The sequence below is a fragment of the Stylophora pistillata genome, chromosome 13, assembly GCF_964205215.1.
Source record: "Stylophora pistillata chromosome 13, jaStyPist1.2, whole genome shotgun sequence".
NCBI classification, from domain to species: Eukaryota; Metazoa; Cnidaria; class Anthozoa; order Scleractinia; family Pocilloporidae; genus Stylophora; species Stylophora pistillata.
In genome coordinates, this window is record NC_142531.1 from 23,997,406 (window position 1) to 24,018,320 (window position 20,915).

The window sequence follows — 20,915 nt, forward strand, 5'->3', positions numbered from 1 at the left end:
CGGTTGTGTTTATCGAAAGAAAACCTGAGATTGTGACTTCGGAATACTAAACTTCTACTGCCACGGAGGCATTCCCGGTACTGTTGAAAAAGAACTTTTTAAAAAATGAGAAAACTCATATTCTGATTTGTTTTTCCCAGCCTAGCTTACTTCCTACGTTCATTCAAAAATTCCTCTATACAAAAGTCTTTTCTTCTTCCTTGTAGCTTTATTACATATCGCTCCTGTCGTCATTTGGATGAAAAACATTCCGTGTTCGGCAGGTAATTATATCACTGTTTCTTTATCCTGCTGTGGTTGTTTTTGTCGTGTGTGTGTGTGTGTGTTTTTTTTCCATCCGAGGTTAATATCTCGGGGAACTAAGGACTTTGATGTTTTATACCATGGTAGACATCCAATTGCGTTCTGAGGTAGCTATTGATTTATTGTTATTTTTTCTGCCTTTAGATTGGTTGGTGGGCTCGAAACATTAAGCGCTTTGGAAAGAGTTGAAACTGATGAGAAAGATCGACCCAAGGTATCAGTATGTAAAAGAATCAACTAACATTCAAAGAAGTTTAGTCCATGACTGAATGTTAAACACGGTTGCTGACTGCTGAACGACGTTACTTGGCTTGGCCTCGCCTCATATAGCATCAATATTTTGACAACTAGTTTATGTGTTTCGTTTCTCACCCTTACATAATGTAGTCTTGCATCAGGAAGCACACCTTATGTTTCATACCCTGTATGTTTTAGGAAGTGATCAAACTTATCAAGGCCACGGTGTTTGTGAATCCTTTCGAAGAAGTGGATGCAGTGGTAAGTGGCATTCTTGCGCTTTTTTGAAGAAAATCCTAACATCTAAAACAAAATAATCACAACAGCCATCCAGTGTTTTCCCTTATTTTATGCACGAAAAAGGTAAAAGAGATTTTAAACCGTTAGAGCTATCCTTTTACCTGTTCAGTGTCCGATTTTAGACATTTGTGTCCGATTTTGGACACTAGTGTCCGCTTTCGAACGCCAGTGTTCGATTTTAGACACAAGTATGTGATTTTGGACACTGGTGTTCGATTTTAGACACAAGTATGTGATTTTGGACACTAGTGTCCGATTTTAGACACCAGTGTCTCGATTTTGTACACTAGTGTCTGATTGTAGACACTAGTGTTCAGAACAAAGGGAAATATTACAGAGAGGGATGATGGCTCAAATCACGATTGGCTTTAGTTTTTTATTTGACTGGTCGGGAAAATGCTTTGAAGTTCTTAGACCAATCACAGGAGGTTAAGTAAACCAAGGTTATCCGGGATTTCGGAAATCGTGTTTATATTATTTTCAGCTTCAAAAAGAGCGAGAGAAAAAGGAAGAAGAAGAAAAACAACAGGTAAATTTGGAAAGTGTTTTGTTCCCAACAAGTCCTGGTTTGGTTTATACAGTTTATAATCTCTTGGTCCATTTTGTTTCCAAGTTTTTTTTGTCCTATCAAAAAAATCGAATGAACGCAGGTATAACTTCAAGCTTAAGTAGAACACTTGGATTTGATTGTTAATTCTCCCCACTAGCATATCTCTTTGTAAAAGTTATGAGAATTTCGTGTTGGATCACGTTGACAATTTTCACGTGATAAGTTTGAGTATTCTCATTACCTGTTTACTGGATAATGTATGGACATTATAGGGAGAAGTTACATTTTCATCACTTCTGGGAGTTAAATGGTTAATGTCAACAGCTGATTAAGGATGAAGGTTTCCCAGGTTTGTGCTACAACGAGCGGTAGATGCTTGTTTGGTAGTCAAACAACTATTGATGATAACAATGGTAACGAAATTAAACACCTGAATAGTGGATTGGAAAATGAACTTTGTTTAGTGATCACTGTACAGTTCGTCTACAATTTGTTACTCGAAGCAGATCATAGGAACTATCCTTCTTTTTTTCATGCGTTTAGGAAGAAGCCGCCCGCAAAAAAGAAGCAGCTGCCACGCCAGCAGAAGCACCGAAGGTTTACCGGTCTGGAGTGGGGAAATATATTAAACAGAAACCAGCCTCAAGGTATGATACGATATATTCGTTTAAAATTTTGTTCAAAATTAGCTGGTGAGCTTGAGATGTTGTTGAAAAGTAATCATACGTTTAAAACTCAAAATACTCCCATCGAAATGCAAGATTGCGGCTTCTAGGTTTAGAAAGGAATTAGGAAAGACAATTCTTTGTCTACTTTCGAGAGTATCCAGTATTTCTGGAAGTTGCTTCAGCCTTTATGTTTCTTGCGAGAGACACTACCATCGCAGTTCTTTTTATTCAATATTTTTGCCCAATTTTTTCAGGGATGCTGATACCGCTGACCTCACCCCGCAACAATCAAAGAAGAAAATTAAAGTATCTGGGGGATTCAAAGATTTCAGCTCGTGGTAACACAAGGATGGCAGGTAATTCCGGTAAAGACATTCCACTCGTTCGTCCGTAAATTAAGGTGGCTGAACACAGTTTTCGCGCGCGCTTTTGCTGATGCAATTCAGCGCGCGCACAAGGATTGGAAAAAACAAACATGCCGTCAATAGAGCAGTCATTTTATTTACTCAAAACGTACCCGCACTATCTGTGCTATTTTTCTCTATAGTTGGCGCAGTGTATCGAGGGCTTTGATCTTTATTACAAAGATATGTTAGAAAAGTTAACGATGCAAAGAACCCAGCAATTCTCAGCTTTTTCGTTATTACTGAAAGAACCCAGTTAAATGCAGCGCATGCGTAGTAAGTAAAAAAATTGCGACTAAATGGAAAATTGCTTTCTCGAAAATATGCTTATTTCTTGAGAACCACTCTTTAGAATTTCACGAAATTTGGCACGAAAATACTTTAGGAAATAAGTAACTGGAGTATTGAAAAAATTTGATTTTAAACGAAGGAAATTCTAGAAAATCGAGTGAACCTTCAACAAGGGATAATTGAAGATCTCTTTGTTAAATTGTAAGCAAAATGGTGTTAACTTGTGAGTATCGTTACAAGCTTGTTGCATGCAAGTTATAAAGAAAATCTAATGACTAGATTTTCTCCAAATAAACAAAACCGATTTTAATTGCCTGTTTATATCTATTCCCGTCGCCATGGCGACGGGACATACGTCAGCTGAACTATCAAAAAAAACAAAGTTTGTGTTGTTAACTTGCTGCCAGTTTTGGTGACCGAGAGATCAAGGGTTTTAGAGAAAATGGTGAAAGAAACAAATGTATCAAAAACTGTGTTCAGCCACCTTAAAAGAAGTACATTTGCTTTCCTGCTGCTAGTGGAAAGTCGGGGAGTCAGGTTTTTGCAGTCTTTTGCTATCAAACCTTGCAAGACTGGGAGCCATGGAACATAAACCGGAAGTGAAGCTTACCACGTCCATCAGGGTGGTTACTTTGAGAGAGAGCTGTTCAACGGCAAAAAATCTTAACCAGCCAAATTTAATTACAAGTTATGGGTGGTTTGACGGTCTATATCCTCAAAGAAATTTTAGTGGCTTCTTTTGATAGGATGTGTGAACCAGCCTCAAAATAAACTGCTGTTTACGTCTGTTCGCTTTGTACAACTGTAAAACAGTATTTTTTCTTTAAATCTTGCCAATTTGATGATTAACTTTTGTCAGTTGTGAATACTCAAGCTGTACAAAGCTATATGTAATAGTGCTCTTACTGTACAACTTGTGATTATTACTTAAGTACTATCAATTTTTTGTTACATGCTATGACAAGTATTCCATTCAGATTCATCTCCCAAGTCGTGCCAGGTCAATAGCTAACTGGCCATCGTTCAAAAGATCTTGCAAAAAGTAATCGTATGTCTCCATAAGTTGGATGTTTTTTTTTTTTTAGTTTTTTTCGTTTGGCCTGCATGCTAAGAAAGCAGCCTTCGGGAAAGGTGATCGGTTGCGGTCCCTATTGCTGATTATTTCCTCCCAATCCTTTATTCATCTCTTCACGTATAATTTAATTCGAAGCGAAGAAGTCGATTTCAGGCGAAGATTTATTTTTAAACACTTTTGAGATTATTTTTCGGTTGAAAAGGCGCGATGGTTCGTGAAATGCTCTCTAGACGCGTCTTAAACGCAGTATATACTCAGACATCACGCGCGCAAGATTTGAGTCTCCCCAACACCCACCATGCTGTTTTTCAATACTGTAAGTCAGTCACCCGAAAGCTTATCTTAGACTTATATTTTTAAAATAAAAAACCTTAACAAGATGTCAATGAAAAGTTGACTATTTATAAGCGTTCTGTGTTCAAGTCAGCTAGAGGAATATCGTTATTTCACCTCATTTTACATTTCGTGATCAAGCGGCCAACTTCAGAGTGACGTGTGTCACGTCCTCTAAGCCACAAAATGTAAATTTCGCAGAACGTGGAATTGATTTAATTTATCTCGTGACTGAAACTGAATTTATTTACACAAAACCGTGTAGTTTATAACTTCATTTTTTTCAGTGAAGCGTGTCAGATTTAAAAGGATTGTGAGAGATGATTGCAGTAAAACTCTTCGAGAAATAAAAATAGCGTGCACTGAATCACGTATTTACAACAGTGCAAAAAAGAAACAAAACAAAACGCTGGTTGATGAAGACATTGAATCCTTTCTACTTTAGTTCCTTCGAATGTTACTGTATTAACATTAAAAAAATTCTTTAAGAATGAGGAAAAGCGTAATCCAAATTAAATTGTGTGACTTTTTCAGGCCAGGAAAACTATGATCACTGTTGCGTGTATAAGGAACTTTTTTTTAAGGGGATTCATGTTTTGAATCACTCTAAAAGTCACGCTACTGTCACAACGGGAAATGTCACGTAGACACCAGATATTTTCGTACAATTTTTTTTCGTTAACTTTCATGTCAAACGTATTTTTAATTGACCCTTTTTTAAAAGTATGGGTTAAAATCAAGGAAATTAGTCGAATATGATACATCCTTTGGTGAAATAAACGCAAATGCGTTTTCGTGATTAAAAAATCGTGTCGGTTTCGTGATAAACCCGCGGAAAACATCTCAGTTTTGAAGGGGTTGCTTTAGTATGCAAATTACTCGTTTACTTTAAATGTATGGCTCTGAGGAATAAAAGTTTCAGATTACCTCACGCATGAACGAGTCAACCTCGTTCGACTTCTGGGCATCAACTTCCGAAGAAACCATGGAACAGTTGACGGTAAAATACCACATTTTTTGTTGCTTTATATCCAGGAAATCGTTGTATAAAACGGTGTTTATTCGAATTGCGAGCTGAATACTCGGATTTTTCCTCCAACTTTGAGTTAACCTTGCAATCGCAAATTCGGCTCGAAATTATTCTGAATTTTTCCCTCGGAAATTACTCGGAAATTGTTAAACCTTTGTAATGAATATGACTTCCTGGTTAATCTGGTTCTCAATTTTTCTCTTAAAAGAAGTTGTCGTTTTGCTGTTTTGAAAATATTTCTCGTTCACTACTAAATTTCATATGTATTTAGGTGGCTGACACAGTTTTTGATACCTGTGTTTCTTTCACCATTTTCTCTAACACCCGTGATCTCTCGGTCGCCAAAACTGGCAGCAAGCAAGTTAACATCCCCAATTTTTTTTCGATAGTTAAGCTGACGTATGTGCCGTTGCCATGGTGACATGAATAAATATGAACAGGCCTTTAAAATCGGTTTTGTGTATTTGTAGAAAATCTAGTATTTAGATTTTCTTTATAATTTGTATGTAACGATACTCACAAGTTAACACCATTTTGCTCACAATTTAGCTGAGAGATCTTTAATTATCCCTTGTTGAAGGTTCACTCGATTATCTAGAATTTCCTTCGTTAAAAATTAATTTTTTTCAATACTCCAGTTACTTATTTCTTAAAGTATTTTCGTGCCAAATTTTGTGGAATTCCAATGAGTGGTTCTCAAGAAATAGGCATATTTCCGAGAAAGCAATTTTCCATTCAATCGCAATTTTTTGACTTAGTACGCATGCGCTGCATTTAACAAGGTTCTTTCGGTAACGACGAAAAAGCTGAGAATTGCTGGGTTCTTTGCACAGTTAACTTTTCTTACATGTCTTTGTAATAAAAGATTAAAGCCCTCAATACACTGCGCCAACTGGAGAAAAGTAGCACAAATAGTGCGAATACGTTTTGAGTAAATAAAGTGATCGCTCTATTGATAGCTCGTTTGTTTTTTGAAATCCTTGTGCGCGCGCTGAATTGCATCAGCAAAACCGCGCGCGAAAACTGTGTTCAGCCACCTTAAATCAGAGTAGTTGAACATAATTGTCACAGAATAAAAGAATGTAGTTAGAAGAAAACCAAAATAATTAAATCTGAACCCCTCATTCTATATATTAAAGTGACATAGGAACCCGAAATTGAAACCGTGTTTCAAAAATTAATGACAAATTTATCTTGTATTGGCATTTCTCTCAGCTCCCGACGATAGTTTCTCTCAATGTTGGCGGACATTTCTTCACCACTCGCCTTTCCACGCTTTTGAAGGACGAAGGTTCCATGTTAGCTGCCATGTTCAGTGGGCGATACAAAGTTGAAATGGACAAAGAGGGAAGATATTTTATTGATCGTGACGGAAGATACTTTGGATATATCTTAAATTACTTACGTGACGCGTCACTTCCAAAACCATGCGTTGCGTTACAAGTGTACCGCGAAGCGGATTATTTCCAGTTAGAGCAACTTGTTCGTGAGCTTGAATGTTATCCATCACTTATCCCACATATTGTTATAAAAGAACAGAAAAGAGACTTAGCAGAAAGTTATCACCATTGGAAACGCGTCCTTTTAGAAACTACACAACGAAAATTTCACAAATTTGTCAAATTCGCCGTTGGTCGTGATTGCGTGATAACTGTCACGCGATACGCTTCTAAAAAGGATTGCAGTCGTAGTGAAGGTGTCTGCAGAAGTTTTATCTCCCTTAGTGACGATACGAAAAATTATCAAAGTCATCAGTTCTTCAGCGTTAACGACACTGGAGAGAAATTAGAGTATTACATTGGTTCCCATCTTCCAGCGGTTGATTTTATTGTCCCCAATGAAGAGATATCAGATTGTCATCAGTTTACGTCATTGGTAGAAAAAGATCTGCGCCTGGAAGGGTTCTGTGTCAGCGGAAGTTTATCGCATGCGTGGAAGTGTGTTCTGTGTGATATGACAGGAACTCTTCACCAATTAGCTTTCAAGTGGGTTCTTCCATATCCGAACACGGACAGCGAGAAAATAATGAAACAGTTTTAAAGAATATTTTTCAATAATGACTTTAAGGAGCAACATTTTAAGTTATGCAAACAAGGACATCTTCAGAACGCTAAACCATTTTATTTTGCTTGATTCCGTTAAAGAACTAAGTGTGGAAAACTTTGAAGGATTTTAATCCTTAAAGCTTGTATGCGTAAGTTTGCAAGCTGGTTCCAATTGTAATTTTCAGTGCCACGGAAAATGTAAGCACTAATTTTTTAGGCCTGATTTCCACCTCTCGATTTCTACCTCAATAACAGAAGCAGTTTGACTATCTTGCTACTTAGCTATCTCTTTTGAGATCAATCTCGTTTTCAGAGCCTGGGTTCCATTTTCCAGCGGGGTTAAAAAAAGAGGACTCTGGCAATATTATCGTTTTGAAATAAGCTAAAAAATCTCCAGCTCAAACCAGAAAAAAGAAAAAAACAAAAACAACCAGCACGATGTCACTCCTCGCTGCGGTAGTCTGACGGGCTCAAACTTGCCCAATCGGTTACCCAACCGGAAGTAAAAGCTACATTTCTCCAAGTAGGGGTCGGGTGAGTGGAAGGATAAGAAGTAAATATTCTAAATCTTTGAAATGGTCTCTAATATAAAGCGAAACAAAATTCAGTAACTTGTGCTTGCAGGTTTTTAATATGCTATCTTGGTTCAAAGATTTATTGCTTTGATTTCCCAAGTTTCGCCTTACCTTACCCCTCCCCTGGAAGTGAAACATTTTGTTGCGCGAAAGCGCGATATATAAACATGATAATTTTCTGAAGCCGACACAAACGTCGAAACAGCAATATGGCAAGCGTAGGGAGCGTCTGTTCTCGACGGAAACTCGTAATTTTTGCAAGCGAATTAGCCAGTGCCATTGGACGGCATAGATATCAATCCAGAGAAGAAACATTTCAGCGAGTTTGGCTTCGATCGCATCAGCAATCATTCGTTTTCGCGTTTGCTTTGAGGTTCCAAAGAGACGTTCGTCCGATCCTGGCAGGTTCAGAGGAATTGTTGATTCAGTTTCCATCTTTGGAAAAAGAAGACGACATCGTCGATTTCGCTACCGTTGTAAGAAAGGTGATCTGTGACATTTCTTTCAGAAGATTGTATGGGCAGATTCTGAATTTTTTGAGAGAAAAGTTGTTGAAAAACAACAAAGAAGAACAAATCCTCGTGTCAGCAAAAGTGATCGAAGAAGTTCGAACTGAGGTGAAGACACTTTGTGAGAACGAAGAAAAACTCGTGGAATCTGCTGTGAAAGAAATTTGTGAGAAACAAGGACTCAACACGAAAGAAGTTGTCAAAGCAGTGGAATCCAGAATTACTAAGGATCGCGGAACAATATTAGAAGGCAGAGCTGTGCAAGAGTTTGAGAAAGCGAAAGGGATCGAAATCGAACGTCCGGTCGCACCCCATCTGTTCTACAGGGATATGGAGTACAACGGAGTACAGTGGAGTGTATGTGGTAAAGTGGATGCCGAGACAGAAGATAGCGTTATTGAAGTTAAAAACAGAAGAAACCGATTTATGTGCCCAGAGTATGATTATATACAGCTCCAAACATACTTATTCATAAGGAGTAAGTCCAAGGGTGTCTTGCTGGAGAGATTGAAAGGTGAAAACAAAGAAACCTGTTTTGAATTTGATGATGAGCTCTGGGAAGAAGTGACCATTGACTTAGCTGAGTTTGTTGCTGAACTGTCAGATGCCATGAGCATGAGTAAAGAGGCATTGTATGGGTATTCATCACCAAGGAAACGAGGTCATGTTCAAGTGGGAGAAGCTATCGAAAAAGTTGGTAGGCAGGCAACAGATGAAGCGCAAGTGAAGAAGATTGCTGTGGAAGAAGCTGCCAATGTTACTGAGATAAAGGATAATAATAATTAGAGATGTTTGAGAAAACAGAGCTCCTTTAATTTTACACTTTTATGTCACTTGAGTGAACTTGAATCGTGTGTAACTGAGTGTACCCCATCCTAAGACCCTACCCCATCATCTCAATTTTACATATCCTTCTGCACTAGAGGGCACTTAACAGGGTGTACTATTCTTCTGACGCCCCGAGAAAGGCAAAAGTGAGTATCATTACTGTAGGTTATATAGTACATACCAGTGGGATTTCTTTGATTGAGATTGCAAACGTTTTTTCATCATAATCAAGAAAAAAATTTACAATCTATACTGATCAAAGTGAGTTGTAATTCTGTTAGAAATTTTTGCCTAGAGTAGTTTGTTATTATTTAAATCCATTAGCTTGCATCATAGATAAACTCCACTGCAAATCTGCCAGCTAAAAGGACTTTGGTTGACATTATTTAATTTAAAAAAAAAAATCTTTTACTCCTGGACTTAATGTTACGAATTTTTCAATTTTGGCTGGGCAAATGACATAAATTAGCAAGAAATCACAAAGTTAATGAGAATAGTTCTTTATTTCTAGACCTCACATGCACTGCAGAGATATACACCCTGATCATTTTAACTTATTGTTAAATGGAGACTACAAAATCATAAATTCATCACATCACATAGTGTAAGCTATTTATTGTTTAGATTTACATGTAGATGATGTATTTAGAATTCAGATTTAAAATACAACTTTTTAGATTTTTTAATTCTAATCTACTTCAGGAAAATGTGTTGCAATGAAGAAATGTTAACAAAATAATTTTGTCTTTTATTAAATAAAATCACTGTAGGCTAGTAGTTTACAATATTTTCAGCACATGAATTATTACAGTATGGTTACACAGATGTTCTTAGGAGTAAATTCTTTAGAGTGAATGATAATCTACTTAGAAAGTTCTCCAATTATTCCTAGAGGATGTGTTCTACTTAAAAAAAAAAATGCTTATTAGCTTCTTTAAACATTTTTTTTACTCTACTTGATAGATGCTCTTGACACAACAAATCTTAAGAGTATACAGGATACTTGTTACATATAAGTTCAGTACATGGCCTAACTCAAAAACAAGCTCTTTGTAACTCAGTGAGATCTTCAGACCACAAATCTGAAGGTCTATGTTTCAGGCACTCACTGTGGACTCAATTGTTTTCTTTTTCATTTTTCTTTATATTTGTTGTTATTATATGGGAAGGTAGTCTTGAGGTAAATCTGAGTGTTTTGATTGGTTCTTACTTGGTCTGGATTTTGCCATACAGATTGTTCCCACAGAAACAGTCATGAGCCATGTATTTTCGTTCTCCAAAGTTGGCAAATTCAAAATAAAAACATTTAGTAGAAGTGCCATAAAATAAACTACTAACTATACCCCGGTAAGCTCACTTGCTTGGGCCATACTGGGCAATATTTGCCCTCAGTTGTTACAGTACAGTTTGGCTCTTGTGCTCAGTAAGTAAGAAGTTATTCTAAATTTCTATAAAATATTGTTTAGTCACTTATTTTGAACCACATGGCCTTTTTGATTTGTGGCATTTTTCTCAAAGTCTGCATTTAGTTGGAATCACACAAGTATATTTAAATAATTGTTAAACTTGGTTGAATGAAATTTCCAAGCCCTCTAGGCTGACCCAACAACCTTAACCATTATTTTATACTATTTTACATCTGTATTGAATAAACATATCAAAACTTCAAGTCAAACCACACCAACCAATGTAGTTTTTGTTTGACTATAGCTTAACATCTAAGCAAACTAGTGACTATCAATAAATAACATTTTAACTGCCATGAGTGATCAAGACAGAATTTCTCCTTACATTATCAATACAATATCAAGCAGATGATTAATGAGAAAGAAGAAATATATCAACTGAGGGATTATTAGATGATCCAATACTAACTTCTCCAAACTAACATCAAGAATTGTATGGCAGACAGTAAGGAAAATTTACTAATGAGATCATGGCAGTGAGAGGGTGAAAGTTACATTGAAAATGTCCGACTATAGTTTGAAGATCAACTCAAATCTGTTTAATCCTTTTTAATCAGTTCACTCCTTTCACTTCCACTAGCAGCTGGCACAGGCTGCCCAGGATTTGTGTTGCTAGTGCACAGATAGTCTCGGAGTCGTGTGGGATAATCTGTCATGACACCAGCAACCTTGAGCTTGTTAAAGGCAAAATCATACTCACTGTCTTCATTAAGTACCCATAAGTAGGTCTGTTGAACAAAATATAATAATGTGAATTAGTAAAAGTCTCTATTTTATATACATTTAGGGAATTAAATTTGTACCTTGAGGCCTGTTTTGGGTGACAAATTTAGTGAAGGAAGGATTACTTTGTAGGTTCTAAAAGTACAATGAAGATTTTCTTTTAAAAATGTCCACAATAAGTTTGAAGTGAAATAATGATCTGCATATTCACTGCCAGTAAATTGTTTTTTTGTTTTCTTCAAAGCCCATAACTATCTATGTTAAACCTGATTATTCTTCCTAGTTTAATTCTTGTTGTTGACATGTACAGTATTTATTTGTCAAAATCTCTGAGAATCAAATGGTAAAAGGTTTGGCAATCCTTGTGAACTGGGGTACACAGCTGGCCAGATTTTCATTCCCACTTAACTTAAAAGTAGGACTGGATATGTTATAAGATGAATTGCGTAGTTATTATTTTACCCATTTTATAAAGTTACAAACCTGAATTCCTCTCTTATCCAAATGTTTAAAAAGGATTGGGCTGATTAAAAACCTAAATACAAAAAATAAAAGTTAATTTAATAGAAACCAAGCCAAAATAAATTCTCCCATGTATCCAAAGTTACTTAACATGTTTTTTTTTCTTTTTGTTAACTAATTAACATGCTGATATGTCCTCTTTCACTCACCAGTCAACTATATGACACAGGATCTTCATAGTGCGAGGTACTTCAAAACGTCTGTGGTATAACAAAAAGGATGATTGAAACCAAAAAGTGTAAATTGTACCAACAACTTGTCTATTCCCAAGCCAGAAATTACAAACTAAAAGTTACATGTAAAAAGGTCTCCAGAAAATTCTTACCAGAATTATAGACTGGAATGTTTGATTGCTCTTAACCACAAAGAGTGACAAGCATCTAATACCATTACAATACCACACATTAAGGTCATAAGATTAATGACAAATGATCAACAACTACAGAAACTCTTGATTTATAAGCAAATTCTCCTTGTCAGCATTTTAAGAAATGTATAGAGAATAGTGCGGAGAATATGCATGCATCCTGATGCTAGGAAGTAAGGGCTAATACCACCCTTTTCTCAATGTACTTTCCTTTTTTGCTCAACACTTGCTTACCTGATCATTGTGAGAGGTAACATGATCTCTAGGAAAGATTCCTTGATAGGAATAAATGGCAGTAGTCCAGAATAAAACAAAAAGACCAATGTGGCACAACGCTTCATTGAAAACATGATGGGAATTTCTGGATCCTGATTGGAATTAAACAAAAGAAACTATTCATGATTGAAAGCACAGCTCCTAACTCAGTAGAACAAGGATATTACATCTTGTTTTAAGGGTTAAATATCCAATTTGATATCAAATGCTAGTGTTAGTCTAAAAACTATAATTATAATAAACATTTTTGGAATAAGTGGAAAGTTCAAATCCCAGTATTGATGTTTTACACACCTTTTTGTAACACTTTTCAGTAACATCTGCAGAAAAATTTCCCCAAACTGTTAAATCCTTCCTGTCGTGCTTGCAGATTAGTTCATGAGTCTAGGAAGAAAGAACAAAAAAAAGTAATCAAATAGTGTATATAAGTACTTAATAATGCAGTTTCAAAAACGCTCTGACTTGAACCATTCCATATAGGCCTGTACGTCACTCAACCACAATTCAACAGCAAACCATTACTCCAATCTACATTCTACCAAATCCCAAGATCTGATTGTTAATACTACCCTCTAAATGCTATACATTCCCTTGTGAGTTAGTAAGAAGAATTTGGTGTTAGATCAAAATAGTAACTTTTGCATAATAACTTTGGGAATTCTTGTTAATTTTTAATTTATTAGATTCGCCGACAGGCGGGGACACCGCAACAGCTTGCGCCAATTACAGCGGTCCCAGTAAACCCACCCATCCCACCCCAGGGGAGGACATCCATCACACAGTAATCTTGTGTGTGGGAAATTAACGTCTCCTACCCCTAACCCTGCAGGAGACAGGACCTCCATTTATTTGTCCCTATCCGAGAAGACTAGATTATCTAACCATTTCTTGATTTTATAGAAAGGTAGCAAATTCTTCTTAATTATTTTTAAGACCTTGAGTGTTGGTCCAGCCGGGGCTCGAACCCTCGACCTCCCGCACAACAGTCGAGCGCACTATCCATTGGGCTAACTGTTACCTGTTTGCTGGATAATGTATGGATATTTTTGGGAGAAGTTACATGTTAATCACCTCTGGGAGTAAAAGGATTATATCTACTGTGGAAATATAAAAATCTGCAATGATTTTCTGCTAGGGTATTGTAAAATTCAGAATGCACTATGTTGAATTTAAGGAATCACTTTTAAAAACTGACACAAAGCATCTAACCTAATGGAAAAGAAATACAATTATAGCTGTCTTCACACTCACCTTGTCTATCAGTAGATCAGAGTTGGTTTTGATATCCACATTTATTGGAACATTAGGAAATGCTTCAAAAACACTATCCAGCAGTGGAATGTGACAATCATTATTTTTCATAACACATGACACACCTAATAAAAGAGCATACAATTTAGAACTCTGTCAAAGGAATTCAAGACAGTGTTTGAATGTATTTCTCTGAGTGTGGCAAACCTAATATAACTAATCACAATACCTAGTTAGAACCTAGTAAGATTAAAGGGGCCAGTGAGAATCCAGAGTACTGGTAAAACAAGAAAACTGCCTTAAGTACTAAGAACATTTGAGTAACTGATTAATATCAATACCAATCCAAACTTGATCACACAATTATAAAAAAAAATGTCAACTTTTAATCTGATGTGTTCAGATAGTAAGTGAAGCCTCTGGACCAGTCAAAGAGCAAATTACTTGCATTACTTCATAGAGATTTTCTCTGACAGTTGATACTTTTGTAAGACATTAGGTGGCCTGCTCCAGGCATTCAGATAGTAAAAAGAAGTGCAATAGTAAACAGTGTAATAGTAGTGGTGAAGGTTTGGGTGGGGTCGCATAATGAACGCTACCTGATCCAAACCTTCCTAGTATGTTTTTGCCTTGTGCTCTTATTGCACTGTTTAATATTTCTCTCCCCATCAAACTACCCGAATGCCTGGCACAAGCTAGACATTAGGTAACTTCAGAACTACCAGGATCATTGCCTCAAGTCCTATCATGACAGCATAAGTAGAAGTCTCTCTCCACTATTGCAATGACTTCTCCACAGGTTGTTGATGATCCTTGGGGTCCCCCACTAGATTAGCCTTTGCTATTTGGATGATCCTAACTCGCTACCTATTTTATTGCTAAATTTTTTCTCCTCATTCCTTTGCTGTACTGTGTTTAGTTGCTATGTAAATTTAACCTATACATTTTGTAAAACTGAGCTGAGTTAAATAAAAAAATAAATCATCAAATAAAAAAAAAATAATAATAAACCATTGACATGTCAGTCACTAGTACCAACAACAGTCAACAAACCTTTAACTACCATGACTGATTAAGACAGTATTTCTCCTTACAATATCAGTACAATATCAAGCTGACAAGTGATGAGAATAAAGACAAAATATCAATTGGGGATCATCAGTTGATCCAGTACCAAATTCTCTAAACTAACATCATACGAATTGTATAGCAGACAGTCAGCAGAATTAGTAAAGAAATCTTGGGACTGAAATCGTTAACATATTCATTGTATCAAGTCACCTGGTTGAAATTGTACAGGAAGTGTTCTGCTAAGTGGAGGTAAATCCTAAATCAAAAGATAGAAAGAAGCAAAATGAGTCATTTCTTGTGTAAATATTTTCAATTTTAATGCATCTATTCAAGACATGTAACTCAAGAGACAAAGATTTTGAGACTTATCAACACAGTCAGCTGCTTATCTTTTTTAACTCAAGAAATTGTTTCAGAATTCCTAATGTTACATAGTCATTTGATCATGTGATCAGAGCAGTGTGGGAGAGGAGTGCTGTTTATGACTGAGGCATCAACAACCTCAATGAAAGTCATCATTGACCCATTTACCCCTAAGAGGGAGTAACATCTGATTTCTCCTTATAATATCATGCCTGAAACACATGTTAGGTCATAAGGTCATGGGGTCACAAGTCAAGAATAACAGAAATGATTGCCAACCAAAGAAGCGCTTGATTTGTTAAACAAATTCTCCTTCTCAGCACCTTAGATATAGCATAAAGAGTACAGTATGGAGAATATAATTATATGCTGATGTTAGGGTGTAAATGTGTGAAGGGTCACTGTCAGAGACAGGAATCACTTGACTGCAACAATGACTTCTTGGGTTGTCACAACTTCAGTCACTACTACTGACAACTAGACTACTCGCTGGAACCATCAGACCACATGCTCAATTGATCCTCCTCTGATCAAACCAGTCACTGTGCTCCATCGTCTTCCAACAAATAATGAAAAATCAGACAAAAGCAGTATGTATTTGTGAGATAAGATCAGATATGAAGATTGAAGATTGAAAAAATAATATTTATTACCGTGAAATTCAAGTCACAAATTTTCAAGTCTGTATTTGTCACACGGGAAAGTTCATCATCATGGCACACAACAACCTGGTGGGAATAAAAAGATGACAAGATCTAATTCAGCTTGGTTCTTCATTTTCCTTTGTGTAAATCATACAAAATCAAACTTCCTAAAGAAAGTAAGCCTCATTGAATCATTCTCTGTTTATTTTGAAATCTGCTTTATGTTGATCAAATTATACACTAAATAATTGTAAATTGGCAATACATTTATTATCAGTAATAAGTAAACTTTAACTATTATAAAGCTGGATGCTGTCCTTCAAATTTCTTTTTCTTTTCTAATTTTACCTGTTTATCTGCTGTCAGGCGAACATCTAATTCAAGCATTTCTGTTCCCATTTTCAAAGCACTTAAGAGAGTAATAAAAACAAAATGTATTAACCCTTTAAATTACAAATATGATTGCTAATTTTCCTTATTAGCTACTACACATTTCTTTGTAAATTAGTGAGGAGAATTTGGTGTTAGATCAAGATAACAACTCGTACCTGATACGTTTGAGCAAATCTCACTACCGGTTCGCTGGATAATGTACGGATGCTAATGGATATTACTAGGAGAAGTGACATTTTAATCACTGAGGAATTAAAGGGTAAAGGTTTAGTTTTTGGATGAGTTTTATTAAATTTTGGCAAAATTTAATGAAACTTAAAAGTTACCAAAAAAAAAGCCAAATTGAACCATTGTCTGATAATCAGATTAAATTTACTTACATCACACTATTCGCAAATTGTTGTTTTGTACAAAATATGTGGATGTATGTAATTACAAAGTTTTTCTTACTGATGATATGCTGTCATCGTATTTTCTAAATTTTCGGCAGCTCCTGAAAAAAAAAAAACACCAAAGAAAGAATAAAAAAATGTCTGTTACTAAGAAAGAAGAGGCAAAACAACAGATTACCTGTGGGGTTACGGCTTTGTTTTAGATTGGTATGGGGTTATACAGAAATCTTTCCTGTTTGCTTGGAACAGCTAACATGATTCAATTACGATACATTTCATTTCTGTCTAACAAAAAATTCTGATAAGGTCATTCTTAAAAATTCCTACCCTGGATAATATCAAAATGAACCGATTGACCTTTCAAATTGATCAGAATACTGTCGAATGATAACGATCGAAGTGGTAATTATGAAAAGCGAATTCACCTCCTCTATGACTTATGTGACGACAACGGAACTTGCTCTGTTTCTTCTTATGAACGAGCCAAGGAAAGTTTAAAAGGACTATGGAAGTTACAACATAGGTTCCAATTACTGGCAAAGCTATTGCCCAGCCTAACATCTTTGGATCAACAAATTTTAAAGGTTTTCGTCCCCTTATGAATTAGTTTCCTGAAATTTAAGTAAACGCTAGGTAACCGCGTTCTTGCTGGGTTATGATGACTCACCACAGGGTTACCAAACAGACCAAACAGGAACCAGTTGCACTCCGCTGAGGGACTACTATTATAATTTCTCACCTGGGAGCTGGCAAGGGAAGGGAGTTGGGAGAATTTTGGTTTTGCCACGATAAATTTTATAGTTGGTTGTAGCAGTTAACTGGCAGTCAGTTTTTTAGTCAGTTCTCAATAGTGAAATAAATGAACCAATGAACCTCAAAATCCTCAACCACACCCCCCCCCCCCAGGGCGATATATATAAAATCACCGGGGCTCATCTACAGACTCACCAGCCAAGCTCATATTAGCATCGACTATGGTTAGTTCACTTTCTCCGCCACTCTACCTGAATCATCTTTGAGTAAAAGCTTTCTCGCAGGTTCAAGACTGCTAATTAACAATTATTCCACGAGCGCGCGTTGGATATGAGATGATAGATAGCCAACGAGGCGCGTAGCGCCGAGTTGAATATAATCATCTCATATCCAACAAGTGCGAGTGGAATAATTGTTTTATTAAAAACGTTAAATTAAATTATTAAATTTTATTAAATTTTTAGCTCTCTTTTAATTTTAAGCTGACACGTACGCTTACCATATTTGTAGATTATGGTATATTGGCTGATATACCATAATGGCTAAGCCAATAAAAATTCTTGAATTGCATTATCCAATGATCTAGTTTTTAATAATACAGGTTAACCACCGTGATTGAGTACTAGGCTCCCGGAGAAAATCCATTTTTACAATTAACTTTTTTTTTTTAATTTTTAAGTTTAATTTAATTTAATAACTTCTAGAGCGCATTTTCATTCAATGATCAACAGCGCTTAACAACTGAGAATACTACAGTAAATTCAAATTTATAAAACTAATTACATGTACATTAATATTAACAATGTATGTTAAAAATAGAATAATATGGAATATCCATAATAAGGATCTTAATTAGGAATAAGGATCTTAACAAGGAACTTAATTAGTAATAGTAATAAAAGTAATTGTCAGAGAAAGCTGCACGAAATAAATAACTTTTCAGCTTACATTTAAAAATGGAAAGTGATTAAATATCACGTAATTCAGCTGGCAGAGCATTCCATAAGTACGGGGCAGCAGCAGAGAATGATCTGTCCCCCAACGTGGCAAGCATTTTCCCCTTACTTGAGGGTCAAGTAATAAACTTTGATTTGATCTAAGATTATATACAGACCTAGGCTTGATGTTAATTAGTTCGATGATATACCTAGGCGCCCATCCATGAATAGCTTTATATGTTAAAATTATGATCTTAAAATGAAAACGATGTTGTACTGGTAACCAGTGAAGTTGACAAAGCGCAGGAGAAATATGCGAATATTTACTTAAACTCAGTACAAGTCTAGCCGCAGCATTCTGCACACGTTGCAATTTGGTTATTTGCGACTTAGGAAGGCCATACAAAAGTCCATTACAATAGTCTAAACGACTAGTGATAAAAGCGTGAATAAGCGTTAATAACGAATCGCAAGATAAATAATTCTTAATCCTCCTAACATTATGTAGGTGATAAAACGCGGAATTACAAATTTTATTAACGTGCGTTGACATTGACAACTTATTATCAAACCATGCACCGAGATTTCTAACACAGGAACTAGGATAAATATCACAATCACCTACGGAAATATTCCATTCATCGTTGATCTTACCTAATTGTTGTCTAGTTCCTATTAAGATCAACTCAGTTTTATCGCCATTAATCATTAGCCTATCCCTAATCATCCAATTTCTTAAATCACAAATACATCTATTCATAGCACTGACAGCTTCATCAAGACTAGACTTATCATCAGACTTGAAACTAAGATACAATTGCGTATCATCAGCAAAGCAATGCACACTAGGAAGGTGTTTCTTTATGATAGCAAATAGCTTTGATGCATAAACTATGAATAATAAAGGTCCAAGGCAAGAGCCCTGTGGAACACCACAGTCCAATTCAAAATAATTGGACAGAGTACCATGTATAGGGACCCGCTGGCTTCTTTGAGAAAGATAGGAGTGAAACCATTTGAGAGCATTCCCACCGCGTAAACCAACATCATTATGCAAACGATCGAGCAACACATCGTGGGACACTGTCAAATGCTGCGCTAAGATCCAATAGAACCAATAACTTTACATGTCGGGAGTTCATCTTTAAAAGAATATCATTCATTACTCTCAGTAATGCAGTCTCAGTACTGTGGTGTTTTCTATATGCAGACTGGAATAAGGGATAAATGCTATTTGCCATCATATGTTCATTCAACTGATTGAAGACAGCTCTTTCAGTAAGTTTTGACACATACTGAAGATTACTGACTGACCTATAGTTCTTAAATACCAGATCAAGACCGATCTTCTTTAATAACGGATTAACCAGTGCACATTTCCAGTTTGATGCGAACGAACAAGACTCCAGGGACAGATTAATGACTTTAGTAATAACTGGAAGAAGCTCGTCAATACAGTTAATCACCAAAGACGTTGGCATGGGATCCAAAATACAACTTTTCTTAGGAAAACCTTCAATGAGTTTACGCACATCTCTTTCTGACTATGGTTTAAAATGATCCATCAAAGCACCAGACCATGATTCAGTATCATCGCTAAAAACTTCTAATAAAGCTGAAGATGTTAATTTATCGAGCTTAGCGTGAATCGTTCTGATCTTATCAATAAAGAACGTGCCCATCTCATTGGCAAGAGTTAATAAATTATTTGATTGTGGAAAAGGAACAACATGATCATGCTTCAGTAGTTTCTTAGTTGCCGTGAACAAATCCCTCGGATTGGAACAGTTCTTATCGATGAATTCCTTAAAAAATCCACGACGCGCAGTATTCATAAGATAAGTGGTGTAGTTCCTCTTAGATTTAAATTCCAAAAAAATCATAAGCACAGCCAGTTCGGCGCCATTTGGTTTCTTCCCTTCGCCTTTCCTTCCTCGCTTGTTTAATATCATTATTAAACCAGGGCACAAGAGGTCTGATTTTAAATCTCTTAGTTAACAGCGGAGCATGACGATCAAGGAGTGAAGAAAGAGTTGAATTATAACATTCAACAAGATTCTCTATGGTGTTAGGACTATTCAGGCACAACTTAGAGTCCGCCAACTCATCACGTAAAATTTGCCGATCAGTATCTTTAATTTTCCTGTAGGATATTTTTTTTGTTGGTAAGGCCGGTTTCTCAACATTGAGATCACATAAGATAGAACAATGGTCTGATAGAAAGTAGTCAGTCGTGGGAGCACTAACCAGAACAAAGTCACATTGTCATATTGTCACATTTTTTTTTTTTTTAATAATTTTATCTTCTAAATATAAAAGGGCCCACCAAAGATTTATCAAAATCCAGCTTTCTATTACCAGGAATAACTAAGGCCGGATGTTTTGACACGAAACTCACACTAATTTTAAGCGTAGGCACAGACCGATGGACGGTGATTTGTCGTGTTTCACCGCGGCCTCATTATTTAATGCAATTAGCTAATTATCTTTATGCAAGCGGAAAGATTATAAAGTAAAGCACAGTTTAGCAGTCTTTTATGCTTTGACTTAATATAATGAGATCAAAGATCTACCATCTCTTTAGCTCTGTTGCCGCATTCAACTTTAT

At 36.1% G+C, this 20,915-nt stretch overlaps 4 protein-coding genes across 6 annotated transcripts in view; 3 read left to right on the plus strand and 1 right to left on the minus strand.

Moving 5' to 3' along the window:
• Nucleotides 1-6,545, plus strand: part of LOC111324544 (RING-type E3 ubiquitin-protein ligase PPIL2) — a 16,016-nt gene extending 9,471 nt beyond the window's left edge. The window contains exons 20-26 of one of the 2 annotated variants that reach the window (XM_088743490.1): nucleotides 207-263; nucleotides 448-517; nucleotides 739-801; nucleotides 1,325-1,369; nucleotides 1,934-2,037; nucleotides 2,313-2,414; nucleotides 6,407-6,545. In XM_088743490.1, the coding sequence (XP_088599616.1) occupies nucleotides 207-263; nucleotides 448-517; nucleotides 739-801; nucleotides 1,325-1,369; nucleotides 1,934-2,037; nucleotides 2,313-2,400 (427 nt within the window). In that variant the 3' untranslated portion in view covers nucleotides 2,401-2,414; nucleotides 6,407-6,545. Of the gene's footprint in view, nucleotides 1-206; nucleotides 264-447; nucleotides 518-738; nucleotides 802-1,324; nucleotides 1,370-1,933; nucleotides 2,038-2,312; nucleotides 2,424-6,406 lie in introns of both variants that reach the window. The other variant, XM_088743491.1, reaches the window with a different exon arrangement.
• LOC111324572 (BTB/POZ domain-containing protein KCTD21-like) lies at nucleotides 5,096-7,231 on the plus strand. Its single transcript, XM_022928170.2, has 2 exons — nucleotides 5,096-5,161; nucleotides 6,407-7,231. Exons 1-2 carry the CDS (start codon nucleotides 5,096-5,098, stop codon nucleotides 7,229-7,231), a joined length of 891 nt encoding a protein of 296 aa, XP_022783905.1.
• Nucleotides 7,227-10,824, plus strand: LOC111324542 (uncharacterized). Its single transcript, XM_022928128.2, has one exon. It carries the CDS (start codon nucleotides 8,021-8,023, stop codon nucleotides 9,104-9,106), a length of 1,086 nt encoding a protein of 361 aa, XP_022783863.2. The 5' UTR covers nucleotides 7,227-8,020; the 3' UTR covers nucleotides 9,107-10,824.
• On the minus strand, nucleotides 9,874-17,257 carry LOC111324573 (lysophospholipase D GDPD1). 2 transcript variants are annotated; one of them, XM_088743492.1, is made up of 11 exons: nucleotides 17,042-17,256; nucleotides 16,675-16,717; nucleotides 16,180-16,240; nucleotides 15,841-15,915; nucleotides 15,035-15,080; nucleotides 13,754-13,878; nucleotides 12,797-12,886; nucleotides 12,461-12,594; nucleotides 12,009-12,059; nucleotides 11,821-11,872; nucleotides 9,874-11,342 (listed from the first exon to the last, which is right to left on the minus strand). In XM_088743492.1, the coding sequence occupies exons 1-11, from the start codon at nucleotides 17,175-17,177 to the stop codon at nucleotides 11,154-11,156; spliced, it is 1,002 nt and encodes a 333-aa protein (XP_088599618.1). In that variant the 5' UTR covers nucleotides 17,178-17,256; the 3' UTR covers nucleotides 9,874-11,153. The 2 variants fall into 2 exon arrangements, with proteins under 2 accessions (XP_088599618.1, XP_088599619.1); XM_088743493.1 differs by lacking the exon at nucleotides 15,841-15,915 and having other exon boundaries at nucleotides 17,042-17,257.
• Between the last annotated feature and the right edge of the window lie 3,658 nt (nucleotides 17,258-20,915).

Coding starts and splice junctions, on each gene's coding strand:
- LOC111324572 (XM_022928170.2), top strand. CDS start 5,096: ATGAACGAGTCAACCTCGTTCGACTTCTGGGCATCAACTTCCGAAGAA. Junction 5,162..6,406: donor AAACCATGGAACAGTTGACG/GTAAAATACCAC, acceptor CATTTCTCTCAG/CTCCCGACGATAGTTTCTCT.
- LOC111324542 (XM_022928128.2), top strand. CDS start 8,021: ATGGCAAGCGTAGGGAGCGTCTGTTCTCGACGGAAACTCGTAATTTTT.
- LOC111324573 (XM_088743492.1), bottom strand. CDS start 17,177: ATGTTAGGCTGGGCAATAGCTTTGCCAGTAATTGGAACCTATGTTGTA. Junction 12,060..12,460: donor TTACCTCTCACAATGATCAG/GTAAGCAAGTGT, acceptor GTTATACCACAG/ACGTTTTGAAGTACCTCGCA. Junction 11,873..12,008: donor CTGTGTCATATAGTTGACTG/GTGAGTGAAAGA, acceptor TTTTGTATTTAG/GTTTTTAATCAGCCCAATCC.